The sequence below is a fragment of the Schistocerca nitens genome, chromosome 4 (genome assembly GCF_023898315.1).
Source record: "Schistocerca nitens isolate TAMUIC-IGC-003100 chromosome 4, iqSchNite1.1, whole genome shotgun sequence".
In the NCBI taxonomy this organism is placed as follows: domain Eukaryota; kingdom Metazoa; phylum Arthropoda; class Insecta; order Orthoptera; family Acrididae; genus Schistocerca; species Schistocerca nitens.
In genome coordinates, this window is record NC_064617.1 from 273,121,169 (window position 1) to 273,148,206 (window position 27,038).

General features: G+C 45.4%; 1 protein-coding gene across 1 annotated transcript in view; it reads right to left on the reverse strand.

Moving 5' to 3' along the window:
- LOC126251365 (uncharacterized) overlaps nucleotides 1–26,696 on the reverse strand; it is a 36,623-nt gene extending 9,927 nt beyond the window's left edge. The window contains exons 1-6 of the mRNA XM_049951744.1: nucleotides 26,413–26,696; nucleotides 25,075–25,232; nucleotides 23,905–24,070; nucleotides 23,714–23,826; nucleotides 10,490–10,676; nucleotides 555–691 (exon numbers count right to left, since the gene is read on the reverse strand). Of these exons, the coding sequence (XP_049807701.1) occupies nucleotides 555–691; nucleotides 10,490–10,676; nucleotides 23,714–23,826; nucleotides 23,905–24,070; nucleotides 25,075–25,223 (752 nt within the window). The 5' untranslated portion in view covers nucleotides 25,224–25,232; nucleotides 26,413–26,696. The remainder of the gene's footprint in view (nucleotides 1–554; nucleotides 692–10,489; nucleotides 10,677–23,713; nucleotides 23,827–23,904; nucleotides 24,071–25,074; nucleotides 25,233–26,412) is intronic.
- Nucleotides 26,697–27,038: the final 342 nt, after the last annotated feature.

The following is a 27,038-nucleotide window of genomic DNA, read 5'->3' on the forward strand; positions in this document are numbered from 1 at the left end:
TTCTGTAAATGATTTTGGTACATTTCCTGTTCTGTGGCTATGTACCTCAGTACTTGCCATTTTTGCATTAGGAAGGTAGTTAATTGGGAGAACTGTATTCCAACCTTCCTTGATGGTGGGAGAGGGATACTGACAGATGAGAAATATCTTTAATTCAGTGCTTAATGTTAACTCCTCCTTGTAGCTGCCATTAAAAATGATGATGTAAGGTTTCCTTTGTCTTTACAAGCTTTGTGAGGGTCCACTTCAGGAAAACATCGAGTAATCCTGATAACCTGCTGATTTCACACAATCAGTTTATGGAAATTCAGTCTCATAAATGAAACTTGAGTCATTATAACAAAAATAAATTTAGAGAAGTCCACACTATAGTTGTGGAATGGTTAGCCAATGCCTTTCTAAAGAATAATGTTAAGATACCACAGATTTTGCACCAATTATTAAGAATATTTATTACCCATAATGTACTTAATTTGATATCCTATAAAATATTTCCAGAAAAAATTAGTTATTTAAAAAGAATAAAAAAAAGTATTGACACTAATACAACTCACCTCTCACATGTCTCGCATTCACAATAGCAATTCCCATCTCCAAAGAAATCCTCTCCATAGAAACATGTAATTTCTTCTCCAACTTCAATATCTCTAAGAACCTTCACACAAGCAGTATCCCTTCCAGTAGCCACAAACTGAGAAGAACAAAAGAAGAAAAAAGATGATTTACTCTCAAAACTTCTACGTGGGGTATTTTCTATTGGTCTTGGGTGTAAGTTTTTTTAGAAGATTAATAATTTCTTCACAAACCTCAATATTCCTTGACAGATACACATTCTTCATAGTACAGTATGTAAACCAGCACACACTCATTATAACTTAAGATATTCTCACTAAATAACTGTGTGGAAATAATACAATCTTACTGAAAAACTAAAATCACTATAAACAGTTAACATATGAGGTCACTGTACAATGGGATACGAAGTCCATAATCAGCGAATGATATAAGGAAACAATAATTATGCTGCTGGTCCATAATCAGTCAATGATATAAGGAAACAGAATAATTATGCTACTGCTAATTCTCTCTCTCTCTCTCTCTCTCTCTCTCTCGCTCTCTCTCTCTCTCTCTGTGTGTGTGTGTGTGTGTGTGTGTGTGTGTGTGTGTGTGTGTGTGTGCGTGCACGTACACCTGAGTTTGTTTTGCTTTGCTTTAGGGTGTAAAAAACAACTAGGGTCATATGAGCCCATAACAAAACTATAGAACATGAAGACAGAGAGGAGTTAAAAAAACGACTATACATCAGTCCCAATTGACATAACAGAAGAAAGCTAAAATCAGGCACGTGGGAAAAGGGCTAAAAAATACACCGTACAGAAACAGAGGTCCAAAACTAAAAATTAAACCGCCTTCGCCATGTTGCTTTGGCAGATAAAAAGTAAAACGTGGTCCATAGCCCGCGTGTCATTTGTTAAAATGGCCAATAACTCAGACGGCAAACCCAAGCAGAAACGTAAACGGTTAAAAAATGGGCATTCCATCAGGAAGTGGCAGACAGTTAAAACTTGGGCACATTGTATACAAAGTGGTGGGGTACTGCCACTTATTAAATGAGGATGGCTAAAAAGGCAGAGCCCAATACGCAGCCAAAGTTAAAATGACCTCCTCCTGGCAGGAGGGCCAAAAGGAAGTCATCTAAGTCGCTGGGAGACGCTTAATATGCCAGAGCTTATTCCCGTGAACCGAGGACCACTGGCGATGCCAAAGGGACACCTCCTCCTGACAGAGAGATCATTGGAGAGAATAAAGGAACTCGCGGGCTGAGGTACGATGCCTACAGCCGTGGCAGCAGTGTCAGCAGCCTCGTTTCCTGGCAGACCGACATGACCAGGAACCCACACAACCATCATACTGGCTCCACCAAGGGTGAGCAAGTAATAGTTTTCCTGGACCCGCAGCACTAAGGGATTTGTGGCGTACAGCGCACATAGACTTCCAAGACCACTGAGTGAGTCTGAGCAGAGGATACAATTGAAAAGTGTGTCACTGGATGTACTCCGTGGCCTGATACAGGGCAAAGAGCTCGGCTGTAAATACTGAGCAGTGTGCTAGAAGCAGATATCGAAAGACACGGGTGCTAATCACAAAGGCACACCCAACCCAACAATCAGTCAGAGCCATCAGTGTATACAAAGGTACTATCGCAAAGTTCCATGCGGAGGCCGTGAAAGTGTAGCTCACTAATGGCAGTAAGTTGTCTATACTTGCCATACATGCCCTCGATAGCCACAGCACTCTCCCACTGCCAGCTATTTCAAAAGTTTAGTTTCTTTTTGAACACAACTCAAAAATAACACAATGAAATTTCTCTTTCAGTTATTTCTCACCTGTTCACAACTGCTGCTTTTCATTGAGAAGCTGTCTTTCTCAATTACCTGGCGATCAGTTCCATGCATGAAACTCTGCCATCCTTTCAACCAAAGACTAACCAAAAACTGGTTATCTTCTTCAATACTAATCACATTCGAAGCATTAACAAGTGCTATATCCCCAAGTACAAAAAAATGTATTTCCACTTCTAAACATGCGACAATTTTCCTTCATACTTTTGTAATTGCCTCCATTGATGATACAATTTTAGTTCACTTTTTCTCAGCTCCCGTGTTGGAATTTTCATGCTTTTTCCCAATAATCAAGTCAGTGCATAGACGCTGTAGTGTGTCATGTCCATGGCACAGCAGGTGGCGTGAGGAGTGCTCACGCAACCATCTCACACCCGAAACAACATAGTCAAAATCCCTAAGATGGGTGCAGAGTGCAGAACTCTCTCTCTCTCTCTCTCTCTCTCTCTCTCTCTCTCTCTCTCTCTCTCTCAGAGAAAGTATTAAAAAATTCGACCGTTCTTTCGTCATTGGCTAGTATCAAGGAAAAGGAATCCTTAAGGTCTTGCCTTCAACCAGGTGCTACACAAAGAGAGACTTCTGAGAAAGTATAAAAAAGGTGTGGCAGAAAAAAGACTAACTACATTTAAATGTACATTAAACAGGGTAAAGAGAAATGGCCACCCTAATTGGTGGAGGAGGTAAGGTCCAGGGGACCTAGGTCCAGCGTGCGACACAAGGCTCCCCAACCACGCTCATCCTCCCCAAAAGCAGTTTCAAACATTTAGAGGACAAAAACCAGTTTCCTAGAGGAAAGTGGTTCTTGGAGGACAGTATGACTGTCCAGAAGGCCGTGCTCAGTGTAGAGAGCAACAAATCAGATATGACCAAACATAGTAGTGACACAGCATACTGGGCTCGTTCCTGAAGGAACGCCAGGGGGATGTAGTCTCCTCAACAGTGCAGGGTTTGCTACAGGGGTCAGTAGTCCACAACACATTGTTCCATCTTTGGGTGAATAAAGGCGTAACCTGCACCCACAAATCCTTGGGAGGGAATGTCAAAGCGAATGTTGGGTGAGTAATTGCTAAACTCCTCAAACATTTGGCCAATTAATTCCTCAATATGTCCTCATGACTTGGAACCCTGAGAAAGACAATTGTGCAAGGATGATGACTAAGGTGAGAGAGAAGATCTTGCACAGCACATATTACAAGACAACAAGAGTAATATCAACCAACAGCCTGGACATTGCTCACTGCGTCATTACAAATTAAAATGCAGTTGAAAGAGATCTCTTTATTAAAATATATGGTTCTGTTAATGCCTATCAGTTCTGCTACAAAGACAGCAGATGTTCCCAGCAACAGAAGTTGTTGCTGACCAGCAACAGAAGTTGTTGCTGACCGGCCGGATATGTAAGATCCTATCTCATATTACATGTAATTGATTGAGTTTTCAGTGTAAATGATAATAGCACTAATATTCCTGAAGAACTGATAGGAACAGTTGGGAAACTCAGGTGGATAAACTTCATGTCCTTGAAATAGATTGGGGTCCTAATTCGAAGTCTGAGTACTTATCAAGGAATAGGCTACGGGAATACACAGGGAGAATGCTCTGAGGAGGATAGATGGAGGACCCAGTCTGGGGTCTACCAAATAGAAAATCTTCGACACTCGGTGTGGAAGAAACCTATGGTCCAATGAAGATCACTAGGCTCTTAATGTTTATAAGGAAGAAAATAATAGCACTGAGCCCTGAAGATGTCTTTCTCTTGGACTTGAGCAACATACCTATTCTTATCTTAATTAATCAGGAGAACAAAAATTTTATGGGGAAGTGAGGCTCAAACATTCCAGTCCTGGAAAAAAAGTAAAATGTGATAACATCAAGGAATGTTTTATGCCCTAATAGACGGTAATGATGCGTTGGCATTTAGAAAGAGCTTGTCAGATTCTGTTCCCAACCTAGCCAGTTGGTCAGCTATAGACTGTCCTGACAAACGACAGTGATAGGGGGACAATATGCCCCATGGTCCGAGAACAATACTAACCCATCTGGCTACCATGCTTTCAATAGGTCAGTATCTGTTTAAGGGCTGGAATGACATTACCCCTTCATTGTGATGGGAAAACATCTTCTAGCCAAATATGGATGAAGATCCAGAGCAGATGGAGTCTGAGATATGCACTCAGATACTGGACCATTTGAGTATGAATCAAATCAAGGCCTGGACCCTTATCATGAGACAAGATAAGAGCCTGCAGCAGCTAATGTTCTTTATACAGTTCAGGGTTATGAGGGGGGGGGGAGGAAAAGGACAAAGGAATGTCTTCAAGTTGTTTTTGTGTGTTCAGAAGGTAGCTGTGTTAAAAAAGGAGACCGAAGCTGTCACGAACGGGACTGTGAGATGTACTGTCAGAACTGCCAAACTGGTAGAAATACCACCATGGAGAAGACCACCTGAAACAGTTGTTGATCTTTAGTACACTAATGAGCTTGGCCCACGCCTAGGAAGACAGGTACAATTTTCCTAGGGAAGAGACTTAAGAGATTCCAGAATTCCTTCATAACGTGAAAATAGGTAGCAAGCTTTTTCACGGATCTGCAAAGGAGTGCTGAGGGCAATCTGTGAGGGGTATCACTTGAGACACTGTAGAGACCTGAATAGCTGCTGCAACGTTTTTGGTCCACAACATAATACCAACCAACCACAGGTGTTGGGGGCCTGTACAAAGGCAGACAGAAATTTCAGTGGTGTGGGCAATTATGATGGAGATATCCCCAGTAACATCAGCAATATAGTCCAAGGGAGACACCAACCACCAGCTGGCCTTTTGGAGAGCCCAATGTGGTAACTGATTCTAAAGGAAGTAACAGTGTCACCAGAAAGAGATATATACCACCAAGATTGGCATTTATCAACAGCTGAAAAAGTGGCATGGGTACTGAGTAGCCACTGATGAGCCAACGTACAGCCACCTACAGACACTCTCACAGGGTCAGCATGGTAACCTCGAAAAGTTTGAGAATGATCGTCTGTAAAATGAGTTTCTTGGGGAGCAGCACAGATCAGGCAGCAGGACAATATCAGGAGTTGAAGTTCTGGCAGATGACAATCTCTACAGTGGTTCCAATGAATTAACTTAAGAACACACTGGTTACGCATTAAGAGACAAATATTACACGTCAAGACCAGGATTCTGTATGTGTGTGGCGAGGGGAGGTAGGTAGGGAGGAGAGGGAGGGAGGCAGGAGGGGAGGTAGGGAGGAGAGGGAGGGAGGCAGGAGGGGAGGTAGGGAGGAGAGGGAGGGAGGCAGGAGGGGAGGTAGGGAGGAGAGGGAGGGAGGCAGGAGGGGAGGTAGGGAGGAGAGGGAGGGAGGCAGGAGGGGAGGTAGGGAGGAGACGGAGGGAGGAGGAGAGGGGAGGGGAAGGGGAAAAGGTTGAGTAGGGCGAGGGGACGGGAGGGGAGGGCAGAGCAGGGGAAAGATCAGGGAGGAAGGGGACGGGGGAGAAGGGAGGGAGAGGGGAGTGGTGAGCACCGAAGCTGGCCAGGGAGGGAGAGGGGAGTGGTGAGGACCGAAGCTGGCCAGGGAGGGAGAGGGGAGTGGTGAGGACCGAAGCTGGCCAGGGAGGGAGAGGGGAGTGGTAAGGACCGAAGCTGGCCAGGGAGGGAGAGGGGAGTGGTGAGGACCGAAGCTGGCCAGGGAGGGAGAGGGGAGTGGTGAGGACCGAAGCTGGCCAGGGAGGGAGAGGGGAGTGGTGAGGACCGAAGCTGGCCAGGGAGGGAGAGGGGAGTGGTGAGGACCGAAGCTGGCCAGGGAGGGGAAGAAGCGGGGGGTCTAGTGAATCTGGCGGCTGGGGACAAGAAAGCAGGGAAGGGCATGGCAGGGCTGGTGACCGGGAGCGGAGCAGGGCGGGGCCGGCGGGAGCGGAGCAGGGCGGGGCCGGCGGGAGCGGAGCAGGGCGGGGCCGGCGGGAGCGGAGCAGGGCGGGGCCGGCGGGAGCGGAGCAGGGCGGGGCCGGCGGGAGCGGAGCAGGGCGGGGCCGGCGGGAGCGGAGCAGGGCGGGGCCGGCGGGAGCGGAGCAGGGCGGGGCCGGCGGGAGCGGAGCAGGGCGGGGCCGGCGGGAGCGGAGCAGGGCGGGGCCGGCGGGAGCGGAGCAGGGCGGGGCCGGCGGGAGCGGAGCAGGGCGGGGCCGGCGGGAGCGGAGCAGGGCGGGGCCGGCGGGAGCGGAGCAGGGCGGGGCCGGCGGGAGCGGAGCAGGGCGGGGCCGGCGGGAGCGGAGCAGGGCGGGGCCGGCGGGAGCGGAGCAGGGCGGGGCCGGCGGGAGCGGAGCAGGGCGGGGCCGGCGGGAGCGGAGCAGGGCGGGGCCGGCGGGAGCGGAGCAGGGCGGGGCCGGCGGGAGCGGAGCAGGGCGGGGCCGGCGGGAGCGGAGCAGGGCGGGGCCGGCGGGAGCGGAGCAGGGCGGGGCCGGCGGGAGCGGAGCAGGGCGGGGCCGGCGGGAGCGGAGCAGGGCGGGGCCGGCGGGAGCGGAGCAGGGCGGGGCCGGCGGGAGCGGAGCAGGGCGGGGCCGGCGGGAGCGGAGCAGGGCGGGGCCGGCGGGAGCGGAGCAGGGCGGGGCCGGCGGGAGCGGAGCAGGGCGGGGCCGGCGGGAGCGGAGCAGGGCGGGGCCGGCGGGAGCGGAGCAGGGCGGGGCCGGCGGGAGCGGAGCAGGGCGGGGCCGGCGGGAGCGGAGCAGGGCGGGGCCGGCGGGAGCGGAGCAGGGCGGGGCCGGCGGGAGCGGAGCAGGGCGGGGCCGGCGGGAGCGGAGCAGGGCGGGGCCGGCGGGAGCGGAGCAGGGCGGGGCCGGCGGGAGCGGAGTCGGCGGGGCCGGCGGGAGCGGAGTCGGCGGGGCCGGGAGCGGAGTCGGCGGGGCCGGGAGCGGAGTCGGCGGGGCCGGGAGCGGAGTCGGCGGGGCCGGGAGCGGAGTCGGCGGGGCCGGGAGCGGAGTCGGCGGGGCTGGGAGCGGAGTCGGCGGGGCCGGGAGCGGAGTCGGCGGGGCCGGGAGCGGAGCAGAGCGGAGTCGGCGGGACTGGGAGCGGAGCAGAGCACAGCAAAGTCGGCGGAACCCGGAGCGGAGCCCAGTCAGCGGGACCGGGAGCGGAGGGGAGTAGAACTGTTTAATTCATACATACACACAATAATATAGCACATACAAAAGTAAACGTTTTTTCACGACTAAACCACTGAAGGAACCTCAGTGAAATTTGGTATTGAGATGGCCTGAATCTTGAGGAAGGACTTTTTCTACTTTCGACAGTTAATACAAGGAAAAGTTGGCACTTAAATTTATGAACTGGATGGAACACTTTCATTACACCAGTGAACATAAACCCTGTTAAAGCTTTTGTTTTCTGCTGGTTGCAAAAAATACAGACTAAATAATACACAGCTACTTCAATAGGATGATGCTTAGATGCTTGCACCAGTCCAAGTTGTCCGCGTGCACCAATCAGCAGCTATGCTGTAGTCCTATCATGTTGTCATGTGCTGAGGTAGTTGGGCGGGGACTCTCATTCATACTTTGTGTTGCGCTTATCTAAACAGGCAGACATGAGACTACCTTAAGTTTCTGCATCTATTGCAGTTCACTTTCTGACTTACCTTCACTCAGCATTTCAGTAATATTCATATGTGAGCGACGCTGCGGGAGATTGCTGCATTGCCAAGTTGCAAACGACGCACGCGCCAAGAGAAGCAGCGCCATAGTATAGTACAGTTCGCAAACTTACATTTAGAGAGGAGCGCACAGTTTATGAAGTAAAGAAGCCACGGGTGCATTAACCCTTTCACTGTTACAGAGACATGCTCCCCGCATTCCGCGGTGTGCACGATTTTGTCATCACTGCACTGCTCGCCTGTGCTCACACAGTGTTCTGACTGCTTTGACACTTATTCTATTTCTCAGAAACCATTTGGCCCAAAAATTGGATTTTTCACATCTTCTTGACTGATACCTTCCCCCCATAAATGACTTAATTTTGTTTCGATGTTCAATGCAGTTACTGTGCAGCATTAAATGTAGTAAACCACTGCACGAAATCTTGAAAAGTTTGCAGAGGTAAAAGCCCATAGCGTAGACTTTCCGTATGATCGATTTTAGCTGCCACAACATTGAGAATGAAATGTGGACAATGTACCTAAATGTCATGTAAAATTTGCTTATAACAATATCTCATTTAATTTAAATACCAGATAGGTGTCTTATGTAATATTGAGAAATATTCCGTCTTTCGCGACTGTAATAGAAGTTTTATTTATACCAGAGTTATTTCGATTTTTTTCTAAAAAGTTATGATTAAAACAAAGTTGGCAAAATACACAAAACTGAATTGTGGACACAATAAAACATAGAAAAAACTAAAATATATTGTCAGTGAGGCACAGTGCACAAACAATTTGGGTTTGTCACAACGGACAGCAAATACTTGCCAAAACATAGATCAGTCGACGAAAACATTGAATATGATCATGTTGCCAAAGCAGTGAAGCAAAGAATTGCGTTGGACAATCAAGTAGCTCTGCAATGTACGAGCCAAAATTCTGCTCTAAATAATACTTTTTATACTGTAGCAAAAGAATATGTCTCAATATGAATAGTAAAACAGCAACTGCAGAAGAGAAGATATACAAACAAAACAGATAACATGAATATTGTATGTGTGCCTTTTAATTGTTTTTAATTGCTGTAAAAAGAAATATTGGAGGACAAAATTAGAAAAACCGAAAACTTATTATGATTATAATGAAGAGACAAAGCACTAGAAATTTCAAAAAATTCCATTCAAACGAATAAAATTCATGATGTAAGACACTTCGATATTGTTTTTAAATACAGAAAATATAAAGCACCAAACGATGTTTAAACTCAGATCCTCTCACTTAGCAACTAAATACCTTAACCATTATGCTAACACATCTTGTCATTTAAGAGAGCTCCTGGAGGACTTTAACATGTCACGCACAATACAGACAAACACTGTTGGTATGGCTATTAATTACTCACGTTTCGTCGAAGTACAATAGGAAATAAACAATTACCGCTGTTCTTTATTGCGGAAAAGTTCATGAGAATGATACAAACACCATTCCTTACTATTGCCTGAATTAGGGGGCTTATTGCTTATTTGGTTTAATTAATTAATAGAATATGAAGCAACTGGTATAAAGAATGCTTTTTCCAAACTTTCTATAAAAGAAAGTCTGCTCTCAAGACATTGCTTTTGTTCAATTACTTTATTTATGACTGAACGTTTCTAAACTGAAGACACTCGTCCGTGCTCTGCACTGCAGTCGAGCTCTGGCAACATCGTTCTCTGTTCATTGGCTGACTGCATTTTCTGACGTCAGATGTGTACTCGGCCGCCGTCGTAAATGACGCGCACTTTAGTAATCCAGATTACATGTAAAAGTTTGTTCAACAGTTTTCTCATGAAATAGTTAAAACAGATAGTTAATGGTACCAGAAATTTTAAGTTCAATTACTGCAATTTCCTTACTCACTAAATGGTATGTCTGAATGGGACTGTGGAATGAATTTTAACAACACATACCTAAAGACTTGTGTGACCGAACAGAAACAATTTATAATTTTGTACCATTATTACTGTCTGTTTAGATGAAGAAAAATTAACTTAAAATCAGGGTTGCATAAATCAATTATCAGAACCTCAATCACCGTCAAACTTTGTATAAAATAATGACTAAGACAAGTTTTATAATGTTGTGTGTTAAGGTGTTGTAGGACGCAGCATGAGGGACCCTGATCAAAGGCAAGGCCTTAAGTACGTGAACACGAAAGGGTCGGAGAATGGTGCGGTGGAGCTAACGGATGCAGAGCCAGATTAAAACTGGTACTGCAGAAGCGAAGGACTCTGCCACAACAAACCTGATTTCCTCCTCCTTTTCACTGACAAACACTACATTTGCACAGATATGTTCAAAATGCAATGGTAGGTTCTTCATAAATGTTTTCTCCCGAGATGAAGTATGATACAGAGAAATTTTATCTTTAACTATTAATACAGTTCTAAAGGAGTCAGTATAAAAATTGTTATCCTTACCTTACAATTTGCTCTACAATCATGATTTATGAATGCTGCTGGCCCAAGCCACAGTTGTGCACAATTCTTGCGGCAGCTGAACATCACAGAAAAATCATTTTTTCCTGGATGTAGCAGCATTGCTTCTTCTTCCTCTGTCAGTTCTGCTATACAACCAACCAAACATGGTATTTTTTCATTCTTGTACCTGTATGGAGGTATAATATAACAGAAGTAAATTTAATCACGTCAAAAATATGGGGCTGATTATCTATTCCCCAGTCCCAAGACATATACTATAAATATACAACAAATACGAAGTCCCACAAGCACTGTACGGAATGCAATGCGTCTGTTAATTCATCACAAATACTATTTATGGATGGAAATTGGCTATATATTTTACAGTACTTAAAAGGAAAAGATCCCAATGTAATCCTTACATCCATTACACTCAACATCCAAAATAAATGTTGCTCCCAAAAACTTCTTAACAGCTTTAACCCAAATCCAGACTGGTGCTCAAACAGGTTCTTCCCTTTCCAAAATGCTCTTACAGAGAGAGTTGTCAAGGCACGTTAAAGATTCAGTTTGCTAGACTTCATATATAGAGGCAAAATTCACAAATTAAAACTACCGTTTAAGCTAAAGCAGCATCTGTTTGACACTGACTGACATAGTGAAGCTATAATATAAGGAAGCTATAATATAAGGTGCATTCAAAATGAAATGAGCCGAAGTCTCGATTCGCAAACTGGTGACAGGAGAGTAATATCTTGACGTGTGTAATGAGGTGTGGTCCCAACCAGAGTGTGGAAGTTCACAGCCTGTCGCTAGAGGGCATGATGCACATCACGTGACTAGACAGAGCTAGCAGCAGCATGCATCAATCGTCCAACATTGCGAGTCACATTGTAACAGGCGTCAACAGAAGAGCAAAAGGTGGCGTTCGTTTTCTGACAGCGGAAGGAGGAGGAGGAATCTACATTCATCAACAAATGTCACAAGTGTATGGCGAACACTGCATTTCCCTTGCAAGGTTCAAGACATGTCACAAGCGCTTCAGGGAAGGACGTGTGTCATTAGGCAATGATGCACGGTCTGGAGCACCACACTGAATTACCGATGTCATCGTCCAGCTGGTGGATGTAGTCATTACCCAGGACCGTCAAGTGACTGTGACAGCCATAGCTGCCATGGTCGGATTGAGTGTCAGAAGCGATCACATCATCATGAAGGAACGACTGCACATGTGCAAATTGTGTGCCCAATGGGTGCCCCACAGTCTTCAACCACACCAAGAAGCATATCGAACGGTCCACTGTCTTGCTCATCTGCAGCGCTATGCTCAGGAAGGAAATGCCTTCCTGGCAAGAGAGGTGGCTGGAGATGAGTCATGATGTCATCACATCGAACCAGAATCAAAATGTCGTCGTCTCCAGTGGAAGCATCCACGTCCAGGACCAGGAGCAGGACCAGGACCACCACCACCAAAAAAAGCCAAGGCCATCCATACAAGTGCAGGAAAGGTGACCCCATTCTGATTCATTTCCTGCAACACAGGACAACAGTGAATGCCCAGCGTTACTTGCAAACCTTGACCACCCTTCACCAAGCAATCAAATCAAAACGACCATGCAATCTCACCCGTGGGGTCATTCTGCTCCATGACAATGCAAAGCCTCACGCGGCCAACAGTCGCAGCACTCCTGCAGACATTCAAATGGGACGTTCTTGGCCACCCTCCATACAGTCCAGACCTCTCTGTGATTACGCCATTTTTGGTCCACTTAAAAAGGCTCTGAGGGGCAAAGGATTCAGTGTACATGAGGAACTGGTTAACATCACAGCCCCGGGAATTTTATGAGACAGCCATTCACCGAACTGTGTCACAGTGGGACAAGTGTCTCAACAGCCAGGGTCAATACTTCTAATATACATGTACTGGTTTCTGTAATTATGCCTCCGGCTTATCTCTTTTTGAATGCCCCTTATATTATGATGAGTCCCTGAATAACTCAGCTGCTAGGAACACAGGCTATGAAAAGTCATGGTCCATATTTGAGTCATGATACATCCTGAAATTTAATTCTGGCAGTAAGTTTTACTATATGTTTGTTAATATCAATGGTACTGCACAAAACAAGAACTACACAAGTATCATTCACATCTACCAAACATTCACAATAACTTATTTATTTTGAATGGGTGGAGGCAGTATGTTGAGGAGTGGAGAGGGGACAGTTTATAGGTACAGACTGCATGGATGGAGGTAGTGTTGAGAGGGTGGCTCCATGTGTAAGGGGTGTGGGTGGGTCAAGGTGCAAGGACTCAATTTGAATTCATGGGTAAGAAGGAGGGGGTTTGTTGAGAGGGAAAGCATCACAGAGGGAGAGGGGGATGGCCTGCTGTGTTGAGTGACTGAGGCGGTTTGCTTGATTGTGGAAGTGAGACATGGTGCTGGTTGAGGGAGACGGTGCGTGAGCACATCTTGCTGGCTGAGAGAGGGGAAGCACATGGTGCTGGTTGAGGCAACATGGAGGGTCCTCATTTGGGGGGGGGGGGGGGGGGTGAGGCAGTACCCAGGTTGAGGTGGTGCAACAGTGCTGGGGCATGTGTGGATTAAAGGGACTGGTTGAGGGGCATGTGCAGGTTGAGGGCAGGGAGTTGAAGCAGTGGTTGAGGTGCTGGAGGCACTGAGGTGTGTTGTGGTTGGGGGAGTTAAGGGATGTGTAGGTTGAGGGGTGTATGTGAGTTGAGGGAGCTTGGCAGTGCAAGTTGGGGGCTTAGTGGGGGGCTGAGCAGACATGTTAGGGGGCGTGTTGATGAGGCAGGTTGAGGGGGTTGAGGGGAAGTTTGAGGTTAGCATGTTGAGGGAGGATTGTGTGATGCAGGTTGAGGGAGGCATCTTGACATGGCAGGTTGAGGGGAGGTTTGTTGGTTGGTTTGTGGGACTGAAGGGACCAGACCGCGACAGTCATCGGTCCCTTTTTCCAAAAAATTCAAACATCCAAACACAAGAAAAACGAACAATGGAGACGACAAGAGACGGCACAGGGCAAGAAAGACTCAGACAGAGACCACACAAAAGGAATTAAAATCACACAGTGTGTGACAGTGGTTGGCCGATCATAAGAGACAAAAAAGGAGAAGACAACCACCCAGACACACACTAAAAAACCCAGTCTAAAATCATAGGCCAAAGACCAGACTCAACACAAAAAAAAAAACTACAAACACTTAGATTAAGTGATAAAAGTCCCCTGCCCGAATAAAACGCAAAACTAAGCCTGCCATAGCGTTGTCATCTGTTAAAAGGGCAGGGAGCTTATCAGGCAGCACAAACGTCTGCCTGAGCACAGTTAAAAGGGGACAGTCCAACAAAATGTGGACCACCATCAAAGCCGACCCGCAGCAACATACAAGCGGGTCCTCATGGTGCAGTAAATGGCTGTGTGTCAAGCGGGTGTGGCCAATGCTGAGCTGACAAAGGACAACTGAGTCCCTGCGAGGGGCTCGCATGGATGACCGCCATACATTTGTCGTCTCCTTGATAGGACGGAGTTTGTATGGTGTGGTCAGGTCGCACCATTCAATGTCCCAAAGTGCGAAAACTTTGCAGCGTAAGACTGCTCGCAAATCAGTCTCTGGGAGGCCAATGTCCAGAGATGGTTTACTGGTTGCCTGTTTGGCCAGGCGGCCAACATGTTTATTGCCCGGTATCCCAACACGGCCTGGGGTCCACACAAAGACCACAGAGCAGCCGCAACGGGCAAGAGTAGGGAGGGACTCCTCGATAGCCATCGCCAGACAAGAGCGAGGGAAACACTGGTCAATAGCTCGTAAACTGCTCAGGGAGCAGGACTCACCTGAGCAGGAGCGGATATACTCTAGGACACGAGAGATGGCGACCAGCTCAGCAGTGAAAACGCTGCAGCGAGCCGGCAATGAGTGTTTTTCGTAATGGTCTCCTAGAGTGAGAGCATAACCTACACGACCAGCAACCATCGAATCGTCAGTGTAAACAATGCCACAGCCCTGATATGTGGCAAGGATGGAAAGAAAGCGGCAAGCGGCGGCGGACAGCCTCAGGAGGAACCGAGTCCTTTGGGCCCTGTGCCGAAAAGGAAGTGGAAGAGGCAAAACCCCAAACCCGGAGAGAAGCTCTCTGACACGGACTGCGATCGTACAACCCGACTAAGGGCCGACATTCTGGGAGATGGTCGACCAACTGAGGGAACAGGAGACGATAATTAAGATGCCCTGGCAAGCCACAAACGTGTGTAGCATAAGCGGCCAGTAAACGTTGGCGTCGTAAACACAGTGGAGGGACACCTGCCTCCACAAGTATGCTGTTTACAGGGCTGGTCCGGAAAGCGCCAGTGGCAAGTCTGATCCCGCTGTGGAGGATGGAGTCCAGCACCCGCAACACAGAAGGCGATGCTGAACCATAAGCCAGGCTCCCAAAATTCAGACAGGACGAAATTAACGGCTGGTAGAGCCGCAAGAGGGTAGATCGGTCGGCTCCCCACCTGGTGTGGCTCAAGCATCGCAGAGCATCAAGATGAAGCCAACACATCTGTTTAAACTGCCGAACATGAGGGAGCCAAGTCGACCAGGCATCAAAAACCACACCCAAAAACCAATGTGTCTCCACCACAGCAAGAGGTTCACCGTCAAGACCAAACTTTGGCTCAGGGTAAACAGTGCGTCGCCGGCAGAAATGCATAACGCAGGTCTTGGCAGCCGAAAACTGGAAGCCATGCGCTACAGCCCAAGACTGCGCCTTGCAGATAGCACCCTGCAGCTAATTTTCAGCAGCTGCAATGCCAATTGAGCTATAGTAGAAGCAGAAGTCGTCAGCATAGGAGGACGCTGAGACAGACGTTCCCACCGCCGCAGGGAGCCCATTAATTGGAATTAAAAACAGGCAGACACTTAAGACAATCCCTGCGGTACCCCGTACTCCTGAACTTGGGAAGGGGGGGGGGGGGGGGGGAATGGGGGCTTTGGGAGGCCACAACTTGCACGCGGAAGGTACGATGCTCGTATCGTATGCCTTCCGCATGTCAAAAAAGAGAGCGACGAGGTGCTGACAGCGGACAAAGGCCGTACGGATGGCTGACTCCAGGCTCACCAGATTGTCGGCGGCAGAGTGGCCCTTACGGAACACACCCTGAGATGGAGCCAGAAGGCCCCGGGACTCGAGTACCCAACTCAACCACCGGCTCACCATCTGTTCAAGCAACTTGCAAAGAACGTTGGTGAGGCTAATGGGGCAGTAGCTGTCCACCTCCAACGGGTTCTTGCCAGGTTTCAAAACAGGGATAACGATACTTTCCTGCCATTGCGACAGAAACTCACCCTCGACACAGATACGGTTGTAAAGGTTGAGGAGGCGTCGCTGGCAGTCCACTGAGAGGTGTTTCAGCATCTGACAGTGGATGTGATCTGGCCCGGAAGCTGTATCAGGGCAAGCGGCTAGGGCACTTTGGAATTCCCACTCACTGAATGGAACATTGTAGGATTCAGGAGGGCGCATGTGAAATGAAAGGCTCCGACGCTCCAACCACTCTTTAATGCAGCGGGAAGTCAGTGGGTAATTCGCAGAAGCGGAACTCTGAGCAAAATGCTCTGCTAAGTTGTTGGAAATTGTGTCGGAGTCAGTACAAACTCCTCCATTCAGTGAAAGCGCAGGGACACTGACTGGCGTCGGATAGCCATAGAGTCGCCGAATCTTGGCCCATACCTGCGATGGAGAGGTACGGAGGCCAATGGTGGAGACATACCGTTCCCAGCACTCCTGCTTGTGTTGGCAAATGAGGCGGCGGGCCCGCGCATGGAGCCGTCTAAAGGCAATGAGTTGTGGTAATGAGGGATGTCACTTGTGACGCTGGAGTGCCCACCTATGATCTCTAATCGCCTCAGCAATCTCAGGCGACCACCAGGGCACAGTCCTCCACCGAGGGGACCCAGAAGAACAGGGAATAGCAGAATAGCAGATTCTGCGGCAGTAATGATGCCGGTGGTGACGGAGTGAACCACCACATCAATGGCATCATTGGAAAGAGGCTCAATAGCGACAACAGAGGAGAACAAGTCCCAGTCAGCCTTATTCATAGCCCATCTGCAGGTGCGCCCAGAAGAGTGACGCTGTTGCAGTGACAGAAAGATCGGAAAGTGGTCACTACCGCAAAAGTTGTTGTGCACCCTCGATTGGACAGACGGTAAGAGGTTAGGGCTGCAAATCAAAAGGTCGATTGCTTAGTACGTGCCATGAGCCACACTGAAATGCATGAAGGCACCATCATTTAAAAGGGAAAGTTCGAGCTGTGCCAATACACGCTCAACGGTGGCGCCTCGGCCTGTTGCCACTGATCCACCCCACAGAGGGTTATAAGTCACCCAGTAACAGAAAAGGGGAGCGGCAATTGGGCTATCAGCGTAGCCAGGACATGCTGCGGGACATCACCATCCGGTGGAAGATACAGACTGCAGACAGTAACAGCTCCGGCATCCACACCTGAACAGCGACAGCCTCTAAAAGGTGTTTGTAGAGGGACAGACTCGCTGTGAGGGGAGAGGAGGACGTAGATGCCACCGGATACCCTTTCATAAGCTGCCCGGTTCCTATAACAAGCCCGATAGCCACGGAGGGTGGGGGTTCACATTGCCAGAAGCCAAGTTTCTTGAAGAGTAATGCGGCGGAAAGGGTGAAGGCTGAGAAGCTGTCGGAGCTCAGCAAGATGGTGGAAAAAACCACTGCAGTTCCACTGAAGGATGATACTGTCCATGGCTGAGAAAGGCGTGAAGGGACTGAGGAGGCATATTACGCCGTTGGGTCACCGGCTGCCACTGATTGAGCACCTGTACAAGTGCTATCCAAGGTGTCTGAGGGACCGGCGAGATCGAGGTCCTCAGCAGACGCCAGGATCTCCACCTCATCCTCGGACGCAGAGCTCGTAGGTTGCCATGGGGTGTGTGCCACCGCAAGTTCCTTGGCCTTAGAGGTCTTCCTCCGGGACGGAGGAGGATCGCGAAGCCCTACGACCAGCTGCTTGTGGGCACTTATGCCACTGTCGGACGTCATCCTTCCCGCTTGTGGAAACCTGGGAAGAGAGGGACCCAAGGGACCCCTCCCCAGCGAGAGTAGTCGAAGAAGTTGGTCACTTCTCCAGCTTAGAAGTGGGGTCGGACGTCCCCGGTGGTTGGGGGGGGTGTTGCTTCCAAGGTAGGTGGTGCTGAAGCAACAGGGTGGGTAGTGCCCCCCACGGGCAAGGGGGCATGTGGAGTTGTACGGCTTGGTGATCTGGCTGAAATTCGCTGAACTGATGGGGCTAGCACGGGTGTTGTAGCAGCAGCAGCGTATGAAGATGTCATTCTCACAGGATGTAACGGTTCAAATTTCCTCTTAGCCTCAGTATAGGTCAGTCGGTCCAGGGTCTTAAATTGCATGATTTTTCGCTCTTTCTGTAATATCTTGCAGTCTGGCGAGCAAGGTGAATGATGCTCTCCACAGTTGACACAGATGGGAGACTGGGCACATGGAGTATTGGGATGTGATGGGCGTCCGCAATCTCGACATGTGAGGCTGGAAGTACAGCGGGAAGACATATGGCCAAACCTCCAGCACTTGAAGCACCGCATGGGGGGAGGGACATCACACTGGTAGACCATCACCTTGATCTTCTCCAGTACTGTATCACCCTTGAAGGCCAAGATGAAGGCACCGGTAGCAACCTGATTATTCTTTGGACCCCGATGAACGCGCCATACGAAATGAACACCTCGACGCTCTAAGTTGGCGCGCAGCTCATCATCAGACTGCAAAAGTAGGTCACTATGGAAAATAATACCCTGGACCATATTTTAACTCTTATGTGGTGTGATGGTAACGTTAACATCCCCCAACTTGTCACAAGCAAGTAACCTTCGTGACTGGGCAGAGGATGCCGTTTTTATCAAAACTGACCCACAGCGCATTTTGGACAAGCCCTCCACCTCCCCAAACTTGTCCTCTAAATGATCTACAAAAAAACTGAGGCTTTGTGGACATGAAAGACTCCCCATCAGCTCTCATACAAACTAGGAACTGGGGCGAATAACTGTCACTGCTATCCTGAGACTTATGCTCCTCCCACGGTGTGGCCAGGGAGGGGAACATTTTCCGATCATGTTTCTGAGCATTAAATTGAGTCCGAGAATGCTTAGAGACTGCCAGGAGTCTCGATGCCCCAGGGAGATAGGCATCTACTCCTTGGCACACGTGGGGAGTTAACGGCGCAGGCATCAGCAGAGCGATCCCTGTGTTGTCAGAGGGCTACAACCAACAGGGTACATGGCGGCCCCACCACAACGGACTGGCTACCGTGCTGGATATTAGGTGACAAGTAGTCCATGTTTGTTGTCAGTGCAGAAAGCGGCACTGCACAGTGCATGGCGGGAAATGCAAACAGGAACGTATCCATGCCCAAGAGTTGGAGAGCGGGCAGGACTGCAATGCAATGACGAATAAGCTGGCAAAAGGTCTCAATGCACAATGGACACAATGCACCACGTAAGGCGCCCTTCCCCAATCGGCTCGCTCTTCGGAAGAATTTTGAGATAAGGAGGTCAAACACAACAGGGGACCATCACATAAAGACCGAAACGTTTGAGACTCCTTTTAGTCGCCTCTTACGACAGGCAGGAATACCGCGGGCCTATTCTTACCCCCAAACCCGCAGGGGGAGGTTGAGGGGAGGGTTGAAGGAGGGTTTGAAGGGGACATGTTGAGAGGCAGATGAGGAGGTGGCTTAAGAGGGTGGTCAGAGTTCCTGTGCTGCTGACTGCTAGCCCACTAGCCTGTCAGGCAGGCTGGCCCATCAATGGCCCATCTCAGTTCAGCCAGCCTGTATCCGTAATCCAGGGTGGCACCTTCAACCCAGCCAGACTACAGCTTGTGAGCTGCCATTTGGTGTAGGATGCAACATACACTGCGTGCTACAGTTATGTCTGCACTGCAAGCTCTTGTCACCAACATCTTGAATGGGCCTGAAGTTTCATGCAGTCAGCATAATGATTCCTGTAGCCTATTCAAGTTTTTAATACAAATGAAAACTGCAGAAGAAATTAGCAATAGTATAATAAGAGTTTGAATAGAACTAATAACTATAGACATATCATAAACCTGTTTAACATAAAATACCTCAAATACTTAAACTTGTACAAGAAGCTAATTTGATGCAAGCTCTCTGCATCACATCTGTCCTGCAGGAAAAGGACTTATTTATTCATCCAGTACTTTCATGAAAAAACTGTAGTTTTGCAGCAAACAATTTTGGTAAGAACTTAACTATGTAACAATGTACAATCCAAACAGCACCCATATCCTGAAACCTTTCTTCTGCAAGAACAAGTCCTGCATAAATGAATTTGCATTCAGCCGCAGCCATAGTAGCAGGAATAGCTAAAAATATTTACTGACAGCCTACAAGGATTTGGAAACCAGTGCCACTGCAATTTCCAATGGGAAAGCAACACATTTTGGAACTTAATTATGTGAATGGTCTGACATTGCGTAGTCATTACATCCTCAAAACAAACATAGCATTCTCAGATATGTTATCCTGTACAGTCTAGTCTTCAAATCTTCTTTTCTTAGGCAATGGGTTATTATTCTCCAATTTTCCTTTCAGTATATCTCAAATTACATCCAGATAACTAGGTTTACACGAAAACATGGTCAAATGAAAGTTGGAGGAATTAAGATGCAAAATTCATTTTAGCAGTTAACAGTGTGGGCAACAAATTAGATGCAACTTCAGGATTATTGAGAAAGTGTGTGCCAGACCAAGACTCTTTAACCTGAAACCTTCTGTCTTTCACAAGGCTAATGCTCTGGCAACTAAGCTAACCATGTTCAACTCATGACATGCAATCACCGTTTTATTTCCACCAGTACCTCTTTCTTAACCCAAAATTCACAGAAGTTCTCCTGTATACCTTGCATGACTAGTATTCCTCAAAGAAAGGGTACTGTGGGTGGCAGGGTATGTGTCCAATACAGGAAGGGCAAACAGTGTAAGGAGCAAAAGACATGTGGTCAGTGGAGAATGGGACAGTGGAATGTGTGTGAAAGAAAAGTGATGATTTTCTTAAAATGGTCATATGGATATTTTATTATTATTCTAAGTGACCGTAGTGTAAAGCTCCTACATCAATGAGGGTCATCGGCATGTGTCAATGTCATCAGAACAAGATAAATTATTTTACCTTCACAGCTGTATTATAAAGTGAAAAAATGCTATCAAAAGAATATTGCCACTGTATAGCCCACTCCTTTTTGTGTCTGCACGTAACTGCTATTGAATACAGCAGTTATCCTTTCCCAAAATGTATCCTTCTCCGAGTCCATATGCTTAAGTGTAAAGGGCTGAATTTATAGGCCCTTGTCAACATCCCAACCTAACTTAATGCTCTTCCGGGAGTTAAGCATGGAATGGTGTTGATTTCTCTAAAGGTACACTTATTCAAATCTTCGTGGACGAGAGAAAGCTAACTGCAGTAACGAAGTCTTTAAAATTCTAATATGAATGCTTCAATGTTTAACAAAGTCCAATCTGCCTCATATGCTGTCACAGTGTTTCAAAAAAGTCACTAAGCTGTGCAGCACTTGTTCACATTCCTTAATTAGTTTTGGGAATTTGTTTTCCGAGTTATGTTCAAATGAAATGGTGAAGCACGACTATGAAATGTACATTTGAAAGTAGGGTGTTGTCTTTTCACTGAGATATACCTACAAGCACTGGGGTGGTGTGCAGATCGTGGTTAAAAATTATGTAACCATGCCAATGAGTTACTTCCAGGAGGCCTGCCATCTAACATGATAATCTTAAGTATTTGCTACCAAGCACATGTAAACGCACATCATCACAGCACACTTGATGCAATGATACATTATGAAAGAATTAATGACTCTATATAAGCTTGTTAATAATTACTCTGAGTGTTACTGCCAAATATTCCATTACATAGCAATGATATTGAACTTACAAGACAGGGTGATAAAAGTGTGATCAGAAACTAACAGGAATTTTTGTTTTTCTTAAAGAATCTTTAATAGTTCATCAACATCAATTTTTCTGTTCCAAAGTAATCCCCCCTCAGGCATCATACACTTGTGCCAGCACTTTCTCCTATCTCAGAAGCAATTCTTGAACTGACCTCTCGTTATGGTTTTAGCCCCTTCAGCGATTGTATTTTTATCTCATCAATGGTGGGAAAACAACATCCTTTCAGGGTTTTTTTCAGCCTCAACAACAGAAAGCAATCACAGGTAGCCATGTTCACTTAATACTGTGCCTGAGGCAACATACGAGTTTTGTTTTTATATAAAAAAAGAGGGGGGTGACAAGAACAAGCACTGAGGGGTCAGGGAGAGCATTATCGTTATGCAATTTCCAAGAGTGGTTTTGTCACACTTCATCATTTTCTTCAGATTGTTTTGCACAAATGGCTCCTAACTTCTAGATAGTGTTCCTTATTGAAGTAAAACAATAGGGCAGGAACTCATGAGCCACTAACCAATTGTAATCAAAGAAAACGGTGAGAATAACCATCAAATGTGATTAAACTATTCAAATTTTTTTCGGTCTTGGCTCCTCAGGCAGTTTTCATTGGGACGACTGGGCCTTGGTTTCAACGTTCATCTTATTTCATCACATTTTATAACTTTCTTTAGAAGTTCTGGCTTCTTGTTGACTCCATTCAGCAATTCCTGAGCAATGACTATGCAACATTTTTTACCTAAATTCAACAACTTTGGATCAAACTTTGCTGCAACACATATCACACCCAAAACATCCGAAAAAATTGCTTGGTATGAGCCAAAGGATATGCTGACATCATCAGCAACCTCTCTGATGATGATCTGGTTATTTTCCAGACACATTTTCGGTACTTCTTTGGACATTTTCGTCAGTAATTTATGAGCTATTGGGTTTCCACGGCAGTCACCTCAAAGGTTCCCCCACCCCCCCCCACCCCCACCCTTTTGAAATGTTTATACTACTTGTAAACTCTTGTCTTACTGATAGTAGATCTACCAAAAGCTATTGTGGACTTTTTGAATGCAGTGCTACACATTACTTCATTTTTCAAGCAAAATTTAATTCAAATTCTTTGAGGCATTGTTTTTTAAAATAAAAATTAGCTGAGCACTCAAAAACACTTATGACCTTTTCAACAGTCAAAAATACACTAAATATTCAAAACAGCTGAAAACGCAAATATACAACAGGAACATGTGTGTCAAGAAGATTTTTTTTTTTAAAAAACTGAAAATCGAATGTATAAAGCTCATAAAATTTAAAAAAATATCCTGTTACTTTTTTATCACACCTTATTAAGTCTAGAACAACGAAAATCAACAGCGTCAAGAGTCTAGGTAAAAGAACTTGTTGGCATATTATTAAAATCAAACAGATCTATAACATGCAAATTATGGAAGGAGGGACATAACATCAGGGAGGAGCTCGCAGTATTTGATACATAAATACATGCACACACATGGTGCCACTTGTTCGTCATTGAAAAATTCAGTCTCTCAACTTACTAAACTGACCGAGTATTACTTGCTTGACCTACAACAGTCACACCACATACTATAAAATATGTTTTCTGTGGCAAACAGTGTCTAACCTGATGTTAGCTAGTCCTCAAAAACTTTCTTAAATACAATTTTTTTTTCTATTTACCTAACTGTGGGTTATAGGTATTTCACTACGACCTCCCATTACATTATGTGCCCATAACTTGGAATATTTAAAATAAATAAGTAAAATTACACATGGTTGTTAATAACACAATGATACTGACACTGTTTACAAAACATTAGGAACCTTTACTTTCAACAGTAAATTTAATTTTTATTTACTGTGCTTCAGCCAAGACAAAACTGTTTTCAGTCAAGACTGTCAAGTATTCAATTAACTAGAAGCACGATTATGTTTTCTTTAATGTTAAAGGAAATTTGTTTTCCCAACTGAAATAAAAGTTTACGAGTGCAAACAATTCTATCTGAAAGTCATAGTGGAATACTTTCCATAGATGGACATAGGAGATACCCTATAGCTACAACATAATTCAATGTCAGAGGTTCCTATCATCTCTCTTACGTTTACTCTGTCAATTTTGTACACGTTGTGTATTTTGGGTATGGAATAATAAGATCTCTGCAAGATATAAACGTAAACAAAAACTTACCATTTTTTTGTGGCCGATATCTTTGCACCTTTCTGTCCTTCAAGAGAATATCGATAACAAGGCTCAATAATGAAACCAGAATCTTTGTCGAAGACTCGTAAATAGCGATATATCTGCAATTTAAAATGTCTGTTAGCTAATTCATTAAACTGGTTTACAAAAAATAAATAACTCTGTTACAATAATATTACATGTTCCTCTAAGCGCAGTTGCTGCTGCTTCGACTTGAAATGTGTCATCCGTGGCATCCATTCACCAGATATTAAACGATTATATGCCTTTTCATAATTTTGTGTCACTATGAACTCTTCAATAATTCCTTTCAATTCTTCTTTGTTTGCTTTTAAAGGTCTGTACCTGAAAACCAACGCAATACATGCATGTATTATTTATGTGGTCATGTTTTCTGCATCTACAGTACCTTCCGTCATAGCTTCGTTTGTAAAAAGAATTGTTAATTACATCTGAAAACTGAAGTAAAAAGCAAGAAAGACAAAACCGTACAAATTGCAACTAGCCTTTCAGTATAAGCTTTTGTCATATTTCTATGCCTTATCTTTTCACATTCCGAAGGCAATGAATAATTTTAGTAGTACCAACAACAACAACAACAACAACAACAACACAGGCCACAACATGGGTTTTAACTGAACTAAAGGAACAGTAAAAATTTAAGGCTGCACAGTTGCTAATGAGTTAAACCTTTGCCTTTCTACTAACAGCCTTCTTTGTTTCCCAGTTCTTTTACACATCAAGATGATAAGTAAAGTTTTATGATTAAAATACTAATTATACAAATACTCCCACAAAAAGAATGTAAACAAGAGTTTAATTTCAGCTGTGGCTAAATAATGATCACAAGTTTCTAGGTCAAACATTTAATTTACGATATTTCAAAAGATAACTATGCAACAGTCCTCTTGCACAGATCAATAACACATTACACTGTGAAACTGCCATGTGATTACTGCCATGACATATCCTATACCCAAATCTTATTGTCTTTTTCAGTGAAAAGAACTTTTTCACAGTGCCAAAGTTGGCAGTGATTAACAAGTAATACAGACTACACCATAAACAGTGGTTGAGCATGATGAAACCAGTGTTAGGATTACACTGGTACAACCTGAGGAAATGTGTCGAATTCACAGTGAATATGGCCTACATTTGTAGAACAGCAAGCAATAATTTGCAAATGCAGATTACATTAAGCAAGGTGTGAAGTAAATTACAGCTGTTATACCTAGTGTTTACATTCAAAACTTGTAGGAACGTAACTATTTTGAAGATATCCTTACTGAAAACTACTGCTTTCCACATTAAATAATAGTGGTGAGGAGATATCATGTTAGTTACTGTACCTGATGTTCATCTTGTGAGTAACAAAACCCAAATGAGGATCAAGAACTAATGACGTCGCCAAATCGTCATTCTCCGACAGCTCTTTTGGTGACATTCCTGTTGGCTGCATCTTGTGAAACAGATGTCGAGGCACCTGATCCACAACCATCCTGATTCACTGAAGCAAACAACAGTCCCAGTGATTCCACAGCACCACAGTGAAGGCATCTATTAACTTCATTACAACATTATTTGCTGCATCTGAGGAGCATAGTGCTTGCTACGTTTGCACAGAAATTAAAATAACTACAAATAAAACGAGGGAAATGAATATGACGAAAACAAAAATGAAACTGAAAAAATATTTCCCCAAGACACCTATTTAAAGTTACAAAGTCGAGAAAAGATAGAGTGGTAACCATGACACAAAGTTAAACTTTTTTACGTACTAGCTGTAAAAGCAGAGGTTGGTGTAAGAACACTTCACTTAGCCTAACTGAATACAATTCGATTACTTGCACTTACACACCGCCAGAACATGGGGTCATTCTTGATGACAGAAATGTGACAGATTAAAAAAATATGACAAGAGCGTTCGGCAACTGAGTCAGACGTAGGGTACAAAAAGTTCTGAGTCGCGTGCATAGAACTGGTGTCATTTGTAACCAAATACCGAATGTGAAATATTGAAACGAAAAATATTCTTGACACGTAATGCACAATTAATTCTATGCGCGTTACTTTATGCGTTGTAGTTAACTTTCTATATATGAAAACAAAACCGTCCTTGCCGATTAGGGCAATCACAAACAATTATAATTATACAACTGAAGTTTCAAAAATTTGGATTATGGATGCGTAATACACATGAGCATCTCTCTTTTTCGCAGTTTCTAGGATTTGTCAAACTAGTTCTCCAACATTTCAAAATGAGTGGCCTTAACAGGACTGCACACGGCGCAGCAGTATTTCTAGTTGTCCATGCACCACGAGTAATGATACTGTGTACAGCTGATACTTCCTATATCGTATCTGCATAACATTTATAAAAACAAACTCAATGACACGCATGAAGCTATTTGTTACAAACGACACTCCCCCATGGACACAAAAGATACGCGATGGGATGATGCTACGTATTCCACACATATGCGCCACAAATACAAAAGTGTAATATCGTCACATACTGTGTTGTCACTTCCAAAACACAGAATTTTTAGATTTACTGAAGACAGAGGAAAGAAACATTGCGAAGTTCATACGAAAACCGTTAAAAAGTTCAATGGCTAGCTGCATGGTTCGGCATCAATTTGGGTCCAAGCACATGACAAACATGTACTTCAAACACATTTCCTTACCTAATTATAAAAAGAAATATTGCAGAACTATGTTTGTCAGTCAGCTCCCCACTAAACTACTACATAAGGTGTGTCTGTTGCACATTATGCGAAAATCTGTACACTTCTTCCCGATAGACGCTTCGAACCAATCATGGCAGACAAGGATTCACTCAATACACGCCTACAGCTGACGTACACCACTGTATACTACCGAATCTCCATTTAATTTTCTAGGATAATACAAAGTTCGTATCTAATTTAAAAACGTCAACTACAACAACATATTAGCTGCCATTCCAATCGTTGCTCCAACTCCGGAACTACTTATGACTTCGCGGAGGAATTCGTATAACGGTGGTTCTACTACAATAAGGTCTATTTTGTCGTTTACGTGTCCATGGCCTTCTTGAATATTAGTGAAGCTTGCTTACATTGTTGGTTTGCAATATGCTGGTGATGATTAGAGAATGGACGATAGGAGATATAATATTTGATCATTTCCCAGGAGTAAGATACGTATTGGAAAAGAAAATTGCAAAGGATCGTTAAATAATAAAAAAACAGTGCAAAAGGATTCAGGGTAGGAGAGAGAGAATGTAAATGACGGGATTTGAAAAAATTACACCGGGACTCGGTACCATTGG